Here is a 13,213-nt window from a genome sequence, read left to right as displayed (position 1 = left end):
AAATAATATTTAAGTCCTTTTTTTTCCCACAAGTAAAACTTTCTTTTGATGGTATTTGATCACCTCTGCAGTTTTTATTTTTTGCGCTATAAACAAAAAAGGACCGACAGTTTTGAAAAAAATATATATATTTTTTTACTTCATGCTATAAAATATATCCAATAAAAAAATGTAAAACATCAAATGTATTCTTCAATGTAGGTCAATATGTATTTTGCTACATATTTTTGGTAAAAAAAAAATCCAATAAGTGTATATTGGTATAAGTGTTGATTGGTTTGCGCACAAGTTATAGCATCTACAAACTATGAGATAGATTTATGGAATTTTATTTACATTATTTTTTTTATTTTTTTTTACTACTAATGGCAGCGATCAGCGATTTTTAGCAGGACTGCAACATTGCGGCGGTCAAATCTGGCACTAACTGGGACCTTCAGGACTCTACTCTTACATGAATGTATTGTGTTTTCTGCCGATTGATGTCTCTCTCTATTGTATCATCTGCATCCTTGTCATTCAGAGCCTGTGTTGTGTAATGTAATATTTCTTTTTTAATACGTCCCTTAGTACCTGCATATTCCGACTGGGACTGTTTTGAAATGCTTTGCAATGTTATTGTTTTTGTTTCTTTAGGGGTTCCCTACCCCTTGTATGTTCCTTATCTTTGCTTATATTCTCAATAAAAATTACACTTTAAAAAAAAAAAAAAAAATCTTGCACTAAGTGACACTTTTTGGGGACCAGTGACACCAATACAGTGATTAGTGCTAAAATTTTTTTACTGTGACTGTACTAATAACACCGGCAGGGAAGGGCTTAACATCAGGGCCGATCAAAGGGTTAACTGTGCTCCTAGGGAGTGCTTTCAAACTGTGTGGGAGATTGCTTAACTGGAGGAAGACAAGATCTCCATCTTCCTCTCTGGCAGAACGGTGATCTGCCTTGTTTATATAGCTGCGTGCGTCTCAGACCCAGAGCACAAGCCAACGTACAGGTATGTGGGTTCCCGCAGGAGGGCCACCCTGCCGTGGTATATCTGCATGGGGCGGTCCTTAAGTAGTTAAAGGAGGCAGTGGGCTTCAGGTAGGTTTCTCCAGTGTGCTGTTCATTACAGCAAAACCTTGGATTGCGAGCATAGTTCGTTCCGGAAACATGCTTGTAATCCAAAGCACTCTTATATCAAAGCAAATTTCCCCATAAGAAATAATAGAAACTCAGATGATTCGTTCCACAACCATTTATTCATAAATCCTTCAGTTTATAGTCAATATAAATAGATTCTAGCAATGTGATTTCTTGAGTAACCATAAAACGTCCATCCACAAATGGCGCCTCCACAAGGGGATGAGAAGCAAAATCCAGCAAGAACTACAGAGTATAAAAGAGGAGAGAGGCGCCTCTAAGTGTAGCAATATGGTTACATTTAATGAAGGTACAACATTTAGCAAATCACATGGATGATGATTAACCACTTGCCGACTGCTCCACGCAGATTTACTACCGCAGGGCGGCTCGGATGCGCATAATTACGTAGATCTACATGACTAAGCACATGTGGTCTCGGCGGCTTGTGGATCTGCGCTCCCACTGTGATTAGACACAATGGGAGCCAGACCACGGGAGGAAAAGGCTCGATCGCTGCCAGCCTCGCACAATCTTCATAGAAACTGACAGAAGGGCCCCCTGTCTATGTAAACAAGGCAGGCAGCTCTCCTGTCAGACAGGCACAATGAGATTGTGTGTCTCAGCTCAGCTGAAACACCCATCTCTGTGTGCCTGTCACAGAGCCCCCCCCCCCACAGTTAGTAAGCACAAATAGGCTCACACTTAACCCCTTGATCATCCCCAGTATTAACCCCTTCCCTGCCAGTGTCATTTATACAGTAAGGCCTCTTTCACACGGTCTGCATTCCTTTGCGGACCGTGCTCTGCTCAGCGGGGATCGATCCGCCGATCCCTGCTGAGCCGGCGGATGACAGCTCCGTCTCTGCACTGTGTGCGGAGAGGGAGGTGTCAGAGCCCCGCTGCTCTCTATGGGGAATCGGATGAGAGCGGACCGCCTGTCCGCTCTCATCCGATCCCATCCGATCCGATCCCCAGGACGGATGGAAAATAGGATTTCCCTCCGTCCGGATTTCACGGACAGGATCGGATGCGGATGGCAGCGGGTGTCAGCGGACATGTCACCACTGACATCCTCTGCTCCATAGGGCTGAATGGGGCATCCGATCAGATCCGCCTAAAAAACTGACAGGCGGATCTGATCGGAACGCCCGTGTGAAAGAGCCCTAACAGTGCATATTATTTAGCACTGATCACTATACTGGTGTCAAAGGTCCCCAAAAACTGCCCCTTAGTGTCAAATTTGTCCTCCGCAATCTCGCAGTCCCTCTAAATATTGCTGATCGCCGCCATTACTAATGAAAACAACAAAAAAAATAAAAAGTCCAAAAATCTATCCCATAGTCTGTAAACACTAAAACTTTTGCGCAAACCAATCAAAATATGCTTTTTGGGATTTTTAAAATAAATATGTATCACAATACAAATTGGCCTAAACTGATAAAAAAAATTTGATTTTTAAAATTTTTTTATTGGGAATGTTTTATAGCAGAAAGTAAAAAAAATTTTTTTTTTTTTTTCAAAATTGTCGTTCTTTTTTTGTTTATAGCACAAAATCTAAAAACCACAGAGGTGATCAAATACCACCAAAAGAAAGTTCTATTTGTAGGGAAAAAGGGACATCAATTGTATTTGGGTACAGCGTCGCACAACTGCTCAATTGTTAGTTAAAGCAACGCAGTGCCGAATCAAAAAAAATTACCTGGTCATTAGGGGGTAAAACCATGCAGGGCTGAAGTGGTTAAAAGAGGCACATCTAAGTATGCAGGCATCCAAGGTAAAGCTGTCCACGTAGACTGTTCTCTGTACCGCTGGCTCTCACCGCTGTCAGTCTGCAATCGTGACCGGGAAGACTACCCTGCGGTAGAGCGATCTGAAAGTGAGGCTTAAAGCGCTCGTGAAGCGCAGTGTGGAAGGGATGATGTCGATGGCGGTGCAGAGGACGGTCTATGTGGACAGCTTTACCCCAGATGCCTGCATACTTAGATGTGCCTGTTTTAATCATCAACCATGTGAGTTACTAAATGTTGAACCTTCAATAAATGTAACCATATTGCTACACTTAGAGGCGCCTCTCTTTTCTTTTATACTCAGTTGTGACATGACACTACTTGTATATCAAGACATCGCTTGTATATCAAGTCAAAATTTGCAAAACACTCTCAGACCAAGTTACTCTCAATCCAAGGTTTTACTGTAATAATCTGGCAGAGTTTGAGACAAAGGGACAAAGTCTACAGACTGGCAGACTGTGAAACAATGGACTTTAGCTTGTTTATAGCCAACCTTGGTCAGCTATGAATAGGCACTGAATAGGTGCGAAACGTGTTAGATGTTTTCTACTGGTCCCCTCTTCTTTCTTTATGGATATGTGATTTTACTGCAGTACCTACAATAAAGGTGGTTTTAGATGTGGATACTCCAACTCTGCTTAAAGTGGTTGTAAACCCACTTTGTTGACATTTACCTATAGGTAAGCGTATATTAAGGCTTACCTATAGGCGCTATAAATATCTCCTAATATGCACCGTTTAGGAGATATTTACTTTTAATGCAGCCAATGACATCATCGGCGCATGCGCTCTGAAGGAACGGCCACCCGTGCCGTTCCTTTAGAGCTCTGTGCCGTGAACGGCGGCTCCCGCGCACATGCAATCACGCCTCCGGCCAATCAGATAGCCGGAGGACGTGAACCAGGAAGCAGGATGGCGGAACATGTCGACAGTCCTGTCGCTGAGCGGGCGGCACTGGGGGGGCTTCCTTTTAAGGTAAGCTCATTATGCCTTTGTCTTTACAGGTTTTTTTTTTCCTAATTTTTTTTCCCGAGGGTTTACTTCCTCTTTAAGTGTCAGAGCTTTGCCTTTCAAAACAATCAGGACTTCAGCCATGAGAGGAAAACTTGGACAGACATGGGAGTAAAGCCCCGTACACACATACTGATTGTCGGCCGAACGATCAGCCGTCTTTTGTCCGGTGCTGTCCTGTCGGCTGAAAAGTGCTAAAGACTGCACACGAATTTTGTCGGCCAACAACAGCCGACTGCAGAAGTGATGTCATGTGTTGGTTTACTTTCCGTGTCTTTTTTCTTCTCTGAGCATGCCCAGTCTTGCTCATCTGCTGTTTGTCGGCCGAATTCTGTACTGACTGACGAACAATCGGCCGTTCTGGTGTTGGTCAACAAAAATTTTATAGCCTGCACACCAGATTCTGTTCGGCCGAAAATTCGCTGTCGGTTGTCGGAAGCATCATACTAACAAACCGACAATCGGCCGATCGGTCGGTGGCCGAATATTTACGGTCGATAATCGCTACGTGTGTATGGGCCTTTAGTCACACATGTGCAAGTCACAAGCAAGTCTCAAGTCTTAACCTTTAAGTCTCAAGCAAGTCCCAAGTTACTGTGGCGAAAAGCAAGCAAGTCAAGTCGAGTCCCTGCTAGAAGTCAAGCAAGTCAAGTCATTTATTTTAGTCAAGTCACAAATCAAGTCAAAATACTGATCTACCCCAATTTTCACCTTTAAATCAGTTAACAGTCAGTGGTCAGGAAAGGTTTTGTTTTATTTTCAACATTAACAAAACTGCTTAGTGCTTTTTTCTTGGCGTATTAAAGAAACACTTTGAATGCCAAAAAAGCTCAAAATCCTTCGTCCGGTCATGTTTCAACACCACAGTCACTAAAAACATGTTAAGTATTTCCATCCTTAAACAGCCAGTGTCCTAAAAATCAGAAAACACTGAGGTGTTTTAAGTGACTGTGGTGTCAGAAACATAACAGGAACATTCATTTTGCTTTAACAAATCTTGAGAAAATGCAAATATTTAATAACTTAAAAAAGTAAAGTCATTTCAAGTCATATGTCTCAAGTCAAAGTCAAGTCTCAAGTCATGACTACCAAGTCAAAGTCAAGTCGAGTCTTTTATTCATTTTAGTCAAGCAAGTCTCAAGTCCTCAAATTGGTGACTTAAGTCAAGTCATGTGACTCGAGTCCCCCACCTCTGGATTTGGGAAGCTACTGCAGATCCCTGCATTTTATAAATGTGGCCCCTCCATTCCCGTGGCAGTCTTTTTAAAGGGTTTCTAATGCCAAAACTTTTTTTTTTATTTGAAAAGTAGATTGGAAACCCTGCTTGGATTTATTGCTGTCTGTGCATCTAACAGGAGATTTACACTCTTCAAGGGTTAAGTTACTAAAGGCAAATAGACTGTGCACTCTGCAAGTGCATTTGTTCCAGCTTAGTAAATGAGGTGAATCTTCACTTTGCAAGGGATACCCAATCACATGCAAGGAAAATTTAAAAAACAGCATTTTTGCTTGCACGTGATTGGATGAACAGTAAAGCTTCTGTTCATTTACTAAGCTAAGGAGCAACTGCACTTTGCAAATTGCACAGTCTATTTGTCTTTAGTATATCAACCCCTTTATGTGTCCTGGTGACCAAAGTAAGTTGGACTAAAACTGAGGCAAAAATTGAAACTTTAAGTTGTCATGGCAATAGAAATAGAGGGAAAATGTTCCAATGGGGAGACTTTTTTTCCAGTGACTTTATTTTTTACAGAACTTTCTCCTTACTTCCTTTTATGTGTACAGGACGTAAAGTAAGGTGAATCTCCCCAATGGGACACAGATAGTTAACAAAAGGAAGAGGTTTTAACCTTCCAGAACTCTTTCTCCATATGGACCTCTGGGTGATTGGATTGTATTTGGCAACTTTCATGAAACCACAGCTGCATTGTTTACCTGGAAGATCTCTGGGCCCCGACGTCCAAAAAGGCCAGGATATTGAATTTCTGGAGGTCCCGTTGTTTTGGGAATTCTTTTCTGAATCTTAATACTTTCTAGATAATCCTACAAAAGCAAAAAGAAGTTTTAAATGTCAAGATCTCAAAATGTATGTTGTATAGCTGCCCACTAGAGATGGGCTCCGGTGTGTTGAGTTCCTATGTGCCCGATCCCGCCAGGAAGCCGACACTGCACTTCCGCCAATCACAGGCAGCGAGACATTTCCCCATCCGCAGCTGCACAGACCGGGAAATGTCTCACTGCCTGTGATTAGTGGAGTGCAGTGTCGGCTTCCTGGCGGGATCGGGCACATAGGAACTCGAATACGCCCGAGCCCATCTCTACTGCCCACATTTATATAAGATAGGCATGCCATCATTCAGACTGTTAGAGGGCCAGACCATCGCCAGTAGGATTAAAAAAAAAAAAAAGGAGTAGGACTTTAAGCTCTTGTAGCTCTTTTTCGGGGGGGGCAAACAGGATATTGTGCTAAACCCGTAGGTAGAGAAGAGAACCAGAACCTTCGCTAAGTGGAAGAGAAGAATTGATAATGATGTTGGCAGTGCCTCCACCCAGGACAAGGTCTCTATGAACAGAAGGGATTCTCCTCCTGAAAAATTCATCAGTACAATGTAATTGACTCAGGGGGGTTGATTTACTAAAGGCAAATAGAGTGTGTACTTTGCAATTGTAGTTGCTCCAGAGCTTAATAAATGAGCTAAAGCTTCACTTTACAAAAAATAGCCACTCACATGCAAGGAAAATATTGCAAGTATATTTGCTTGCACGTGATTGGATGATGAAAGTCAACAGGGCTTTGTCTCATTTACTAAGCTCTTAGTCTAGACCAGCCCCTTTCACCTGAGGTGCCATCTGAGGTGGTCAGGGATGCCACAGCGTCCTGGTTGGGAGTGGCACACAAAGATCAGCCTGAACTCCTGCTTCTCTGATGAACTGTAAATCAGCAAAGCAAGAGCTCAGTAAGCACAATGAATTGCAGTGCAGGGCAGGGGGAGGTGTCTGCCTGAGTCCTGAGCTCTCTGCCTCCCCCTACAGGACAATACTGTAAAGTGAAGAGCCCAGCAGTGCTGCTAAAGGTACAGTACTGCAACTTTTTAAAATGGCTATGTGTGTGTGTGTATGTATTGTATGTACACTATATTGTCAAAAGTATTGGGACACCTCCTTTACATGCACATGAACTTTAATGGCATCCCAGTCTTAGTCTGTAGGGTTCAATATTGAGTTGGACCACCCTGTGCAGCTATAACAGCTTCAACTCTTCTGGGAACGCTGTCCACAAGGTTTAGGAGTGTGTCTATGCCATTAAATGGGATGCCATTAAAGTTCATGTGTGTGTAAAGTCAAGTGTCCCAATACTTTTGACAATATAGTGTATGTGTGTGAGTGTAGAGGTGTGTGTGTGTTTGTATGTTACTTTTAATCTTGACCCCTAATCCCAAACAATCAGAATTGCTGTTGCTCTGAGAAGTGATCCATGTTTGGATTGCTTTTCGGAGGAATTTGAAAGGCAGTGAGGAGGTTATATGTCAGCTCCTCACTGATTGTTTTAACCCCTAAATGCAGCATTACCATGCCGCCATGGGGGCCCTATTCACCTGGGGAATAACTTACTATCACTTTCACGGCATGTATGCAACCTTGACTGCTGCCTCCACAGCTAAAGGGGGAGCAGCTGGGGTGGACAGCGTGGTTTTACCGTCCCCCAACCTCATGTGTGAAAGAGCCCCTGGTTCACATATGTGCGTCTGTGTGCTGCATGTAATGCAGCTGAATTTATTTTAATAAGCTGCAATACTGAAAGAAACGCAGAGAAAAAAGTCCCCAACCCTTTTGTTAATAATATGCTGCACAGGCTTAAAAACCTGATGCGTTTGCCAATGCATGAGTGTACCATTAAGAATTAAACTAAACTAAAGGGACATAAAGGAGGATTGGGACTTTGAATGAGGAGCAATGCAAAAAATGGGCCAAAGGTGACGAGTATAATAAAATGGCAAGTTTATTGCGGCTACCACAGCATGTGATGCATAAAATACATATTGTCATTGGAATAACATAATGGAAAAAACATAACATCACCAACAGAGTCATAAACCAACAACATGAAATACAGTGATACAAATGAATGCATTACAATATTGATGTTTGGAAAAATTGGTAAATCATGGGAAATTAATGTAGTACAAAAAAATGAGGTAGATATATCCAGCACAGTAATGGCATCATATTTCTCGACGCGTTTCGTAGACCAAGCTACTTCCTCAGGAGCGGATGCACAAAAGGGTGTCTTGAAGATGGCATGTGAAGGCATATAATAGCTGGCAGCCAGGGACTGTCAAAACGTCCAAAAACGTCCCATTAATACCAATTTTACTCATTTACTCTTGGCTATCATGGTCACTACAAATGGCAACAGAATCCTTGTTGTCCTGTCCATTCTGCCATCCCACGTATCCTTATGGCGACTCTCATCAAATGCAGGTCCTGCATACATTTGTACCTTGGGTTTAACTCCCTCAGTTCCCACCATGGACGTTTTTGGACGTTTTGACAGTCCCTGGCTGCCAGCTATCATATGCCTTCCCATGCCATCTTCAAGACACCCTTTTGTGCATCTGCTCCTGAGGAAGTAGCTTGGTCTACAAAATGCGTCAAGCAATATGATGCCATTACTGTGCTGAATATACCTACCTCATTTTTTTGTACTACATTCATTTCCCATGATTTACCAATTTTTCCAAACATCAATATTGTAATGCATTCATTTGTAGCACCGTATTTCATGTTGTTGGTTAATGACTCTGTTGGTGATGTTATGTTTTTTCCATTATGTTATTCCATTGACAATATGTATTTTATGCATCACATGCTGTGGTAGCCTCAATAAACTTGCCATTTTTATTATACTCATCACCTTTGGCCCATTTTTTGCATTGCTCCTCATTCAAAGTCCCAATCCTCCTTTATGTCTCATTGAACCAGGGATGGAGACAATCTAAATGTCTCACTCAAAGTCCTAAACCCCCCCCCCCTTTCTATGTAAACTAAACTAAAGATCAGCACATTTGTCTACATGTCAGGATGGAATGCACATGATTTTACGCATTTCCCAACACACAGTAATGTGAACCAAACCTTAAACCGGGGTGCCTTGAGACTTTTTTCTAAGGGCGCCCGAATAGAATAAGGTTGAAAAACACTGGTCTAGAGAAACTATACCTGCAGAGTACAACTCCACTTGCCTTTAATAAATCAACTATGGGGAGTCTTCCCAGTTCTTATATTGCACTACTGAACAAACAGTCCCTGCACTATAGAGATTAGGATAATGGGCAAGAATCAGTAGCTTGAAGTGTATAAATAGCCAAGATTTGTATTTTTACTTTGGATGGAATATGAAAGGGGTAAAACTCCTGCCAGGCTATTTTTCTGTTATTGTGTTTGTACCTTTGGATAACATTTCTTTCACATCCCAAAATCTCCCAAACTGAGAGCTCCCACAACAGGTGTCCCCATTGGAAGATTTCCCCTTACCACTTGTTCTGGAAAAAGATTAAAATGTGGGTTTTTCGTGACAATAGTCATTGTTACAAATAGAGAGACAGAATTTCCCCAATGGGAAAACAGACAGTAATAAAAACTTTACAGGAGGTCTAACCTTTCCCCACTCTATTCAAAACTAACAAAAACATTTGCCTAGAGATACATTTTAACAACAGACAGCTAGGCAGGGCTGACACCAAGTCTTTTCAATTTCAGTTTCACAAGAATAAGGCACTGAGTGTATTTCTGTCAGATCAACAGATATTTTTCAGGGTCATTAAAAAAAAAAAAAAATGTGCAGAAATGTACTGCATATGTTGTTTGATTGTTTTTTTTTTTTTTTTTTTTTTTGCTCTGACTAAACTTTAATCACAGTAGCATTTTTTTATAACCTAAAGTTGTAACAAAGAAATCTGGCTGTCCCAATGTACATGTCTAATTACAAATCTTAATCTTAAAATCCCAATGTCATTATTTTCATTAAACCTATCACATAATCATGTAAAAACATAAATGAATAAATGATCGCATACTGTATATGCTCCATACGGGGCTTTGTTTAGCGTTAGAAACCCTGCTTGGTTTTTATTGCCTGTCTGTGCATCTAACAGGAGATTTTGCACTCTTTATCTGTCCTGGTGACCAAAGTCAATTGGACTAAAAAAAAAAAAAAAGTCAATTGGACTAAAACAGAGGCAAACATTAAAACTTTGAGCTGTCATCGCAATAGGAATAGAGGGAAAATGTTCCAATGGGGAGACTTTTTTTCCAGTGACTTTATTTTTTACAGAACTTTCTCCTTACTTCCTTTTATGTGTACAGGACGTAAAGTAAGGTGAATCTCCCCAACGGGACACAGATAGTTAACAAAAGGCAGAGGTTTTAATCTTCCAGAACTCTTTCTCTATATGGACCTCTGGGTGATTGGATTGTATTTGGCAACTTTCATGAAACCACAGCTGCATTGTTTACCTGCAGGTCCTTTAGGTCCAGACGTCGTATAAGGCTAGGATATTGAGGTCCCGTCGTTTTGGGCATTCTTTTCTGAATCTTAATACTTTCTAGATAATCCTACAAAAGTAAAAAGAAGTTTTAAATGTCAAGATCTCAAAATGTATGTTGTATAGCTGCCCACTAGAGATGGGCTCCTGTGTGTTGAGTTCCTATGTGCCCGATCCCGCCAGGAAGCCGACACTGCACTTCCGCCAATCACAGGCAGTGAGACATTTCCCCATCCGCAGCTGCACAGACCGGGAAATGTCTCACTGCCTGTGATTGGCGGAGTGCAGTGTCGACCTCCTGGCGGGATCGGGCACATATGAACTCAACACACCGGAGCCCATCTCTACTGCCCACATTTATATAAGACAGGCGTGCCATCATTCAGACTGTTGGAGGGCCAGACCATCGCCAGTAGGATTTAAAAAAAAGGGTAGGACTTTAAGCTCTTGTAGCTCTTTTTTGGGGGGGGGGGGGGCAAACAGGATATTGCGCTAAACCCGTAGGTAAAGAAGGGAACCAGGACCTTCGCTAAGTGGAAGAGTAGGATTGATAATGAAGTTGGCAGTTCCTCCACCCAGGACAAGGTCTCTATGAAAAGAGGGGATTCTCCTCCTGAAAAATTCATAAGTAGTCTAAACAATGTAATTGACTCAGGGGGGTTGATTTACTAAATGCAAATAGAGTGTGTACTTTGTAATTGTAGTTGCTCCAGAGCTTAATAAATGAGCTAAAGCTTCACTTTACAAAAAATAACCACTCACATGCAAGGAAAATATTGCAAGTATTTTTGCTTGCACGTGATTGGATGATGGAAGTCAACAGGGCTTTGTCTCATTTACTAAGCTCTTAGTCTAGACCAGCCCTTTTCACCTGAGGTGCCATCTGATGTGGTCAGGGGTGCCACAGTGTCCTGGTTGGGAAGGGCACACAAAGATCAGTCTGAACTCCTGCTTCTCTGATGAACTGTAAATCAGCAAAGCAAGAGCTCAGTAAGCACAGAGTATTGCAGCACAGGGCAGGGGGAGGTGTCTGCCTGAGTCCTGAGCTCTCTGCCTCCCCCTACAGGGCAATACTGTAAAGTGAAGAGCCCAGCAGTGCTGCTAAAGGTACAGTACTGCAACTTTTTAAAAAGGCTATGTGTGTGTGTATGTATTGTATGTACACTATATTGTCAAAAGTATTGGGATTCCTGCCTTTACATGCACATGAACTTTAATAACATCGTAGTCTGCACGGTTCAATACGTGGTTGAATACGGTTTAATATTCAGTTGGCCCACCCTTTGCAGCTATAACAGCTTAAACTATTCTGGGAAGGCTGTCCACAATGTTTAGGAGTGTGTCTATGTGAATGTGTGACCATTCTTTCAGAAGCGCATTTGTGAGGTCAGGCACTGATGTTGGAGAGAAGGCCCGGTTTGCAGTTTCTGCTCTAATTCATCACAAAGGTGTTCTTTCAGGTTGAGGTCAGGACTCTGTGCAGGCCAGTCAAATTCTTCCACCCCAAACCGCTCATTCATGTGTTTATGGACCTTGCTTTGTGCACTAGTGTGAAGTCATGTTGGAACAGGAAGGGCCATCCCCAAACTGTTACCACAAAGTTGGGAGCATGTAATTGTCCAAAATGCCTTGGTATGCTAATGCCTTAAGAGTTCCCTTCACTGGAACAAAGAGGCCACGTCCAACCCCTGAAAACGCTATAATCCCCCCTCCACCAAATGATTTGGACAAAACAACGTCCATAAAGACATGGATGAGTGAGTTTGGGGTGGAGAAACTTGACTGTCCTGCACAGAGTCCTGACCTCAACCCAATAGAACACCTTTGGGATGAATTAGAGCAGAGACTGCAAACCAGGCCTTCTCATCCACATCAGTGCCTGATCTCACAAAGGCGCTTCTGGAAGAATGGTCAAATATTCCCATAAACACACTCCTAAACCTTGTGGACAGTCTTCCAAGAAGAGTTGAAGCTGTTATACCTGCAAAGGGTGGGCCAACTGAATATTGAACCCTACGGACTAAGGAGGCCATATAAGTTCATGTGCGTGTAAAGGCAGGTGTCCCAGTACATTTGGTAATATAGTGTATTTTTACCTATTAATACTACATTATCAATTGTGTTATTTATTTTTATTTTTCGTATATTTCTTCATTTGCGTCCTATTTTCTGGCCTAGGCTAAAATATAATCATATATCCCAGGAGTCTTCATGGGCATTTTTTGTTTTCATCTAGGGAAGAGGGGAAGAGAAGATTTCTCATCTAAGCACGCCCTTCTGCCTACATGCCTGAGCTAAGCGCATATAGATTCCAGGAAGTCAATGATGCATCAGGCATTTGCCCTTACTCAAGGTGGCCATGGCTAGAAATGCTACGAGTTGTTTTTTTAAAGTAACTTCTCATTAAAGTTCATGAGCATGTAAAGGCAGGCATTCTAATACTCACGACAATATAGTGTAACTTAGAAAAGAAGTGTAGAGGTGCATCTCAAAAATTAGAAATTTCATCAAAAAGTTAATTTACTTCAGTAATTCAATTAAAAAAGTGAGACTCATGTATTATATACAGAGTGATATATTTCAAGCATTTCTGTCTTTTAATTTCGATGATTATGAATTACAGCTAGTGAAAACCCAAAATACAGTATCTCAGAAAATGTGAATATTACATAAGACCAATTAAAAAAAAGGATTTTTAATACAAAAATGTTGGCATACTGAAAAGTAAGTCCATGTACA

At 41.7% G+C, this 13,213-nt stretch overlaps 1 protein-coding gene across 1 annotated transcript in view; it reads right to left on the bottom strand.

Annotated features, from left to right (window-relative positions):
• Positions 1-13,213, bottom strand: part of LOC309548243 (uncharacterized protein) — a 73,780-nt gene that overhangs the window by 44,461 nt on the left and 16,106 nt on the right. Inside the window, exons 3-4 of the mRNA XM_082248194.1 lie at positions 10,446-10,544; positions 5,865-5,972 (exon numbers count right to left, since the gene is read on the bottom strand). Coding sequence (XP_082104320.1) covers positions 5,865-5,972; positions 10,446-10,544 — 207 coding nt within the window. The remainder of the gene's footprint in view (positions 1-5,864; positions 5,973-10,445; positions 10,545-13,213) is intronic.

The sequence above is a fragment of the Pelophylax lessonae genome, assembly GCF_965119305.1.
Source record: "Pelophylax lessonae genome assembly, chromosome: 2".
Lineage (NCBI taxonomy): Eukaryota > Metazoa > Chordata > Amphibia > Anura > Ranidae > Pelophylax > Pelophylax lessonae.
The sequence above is the reverse complement of the archived record's forward strand: the minus strand, read 5'-3'. Positions and strand labels throughout refer to the sequence as shown.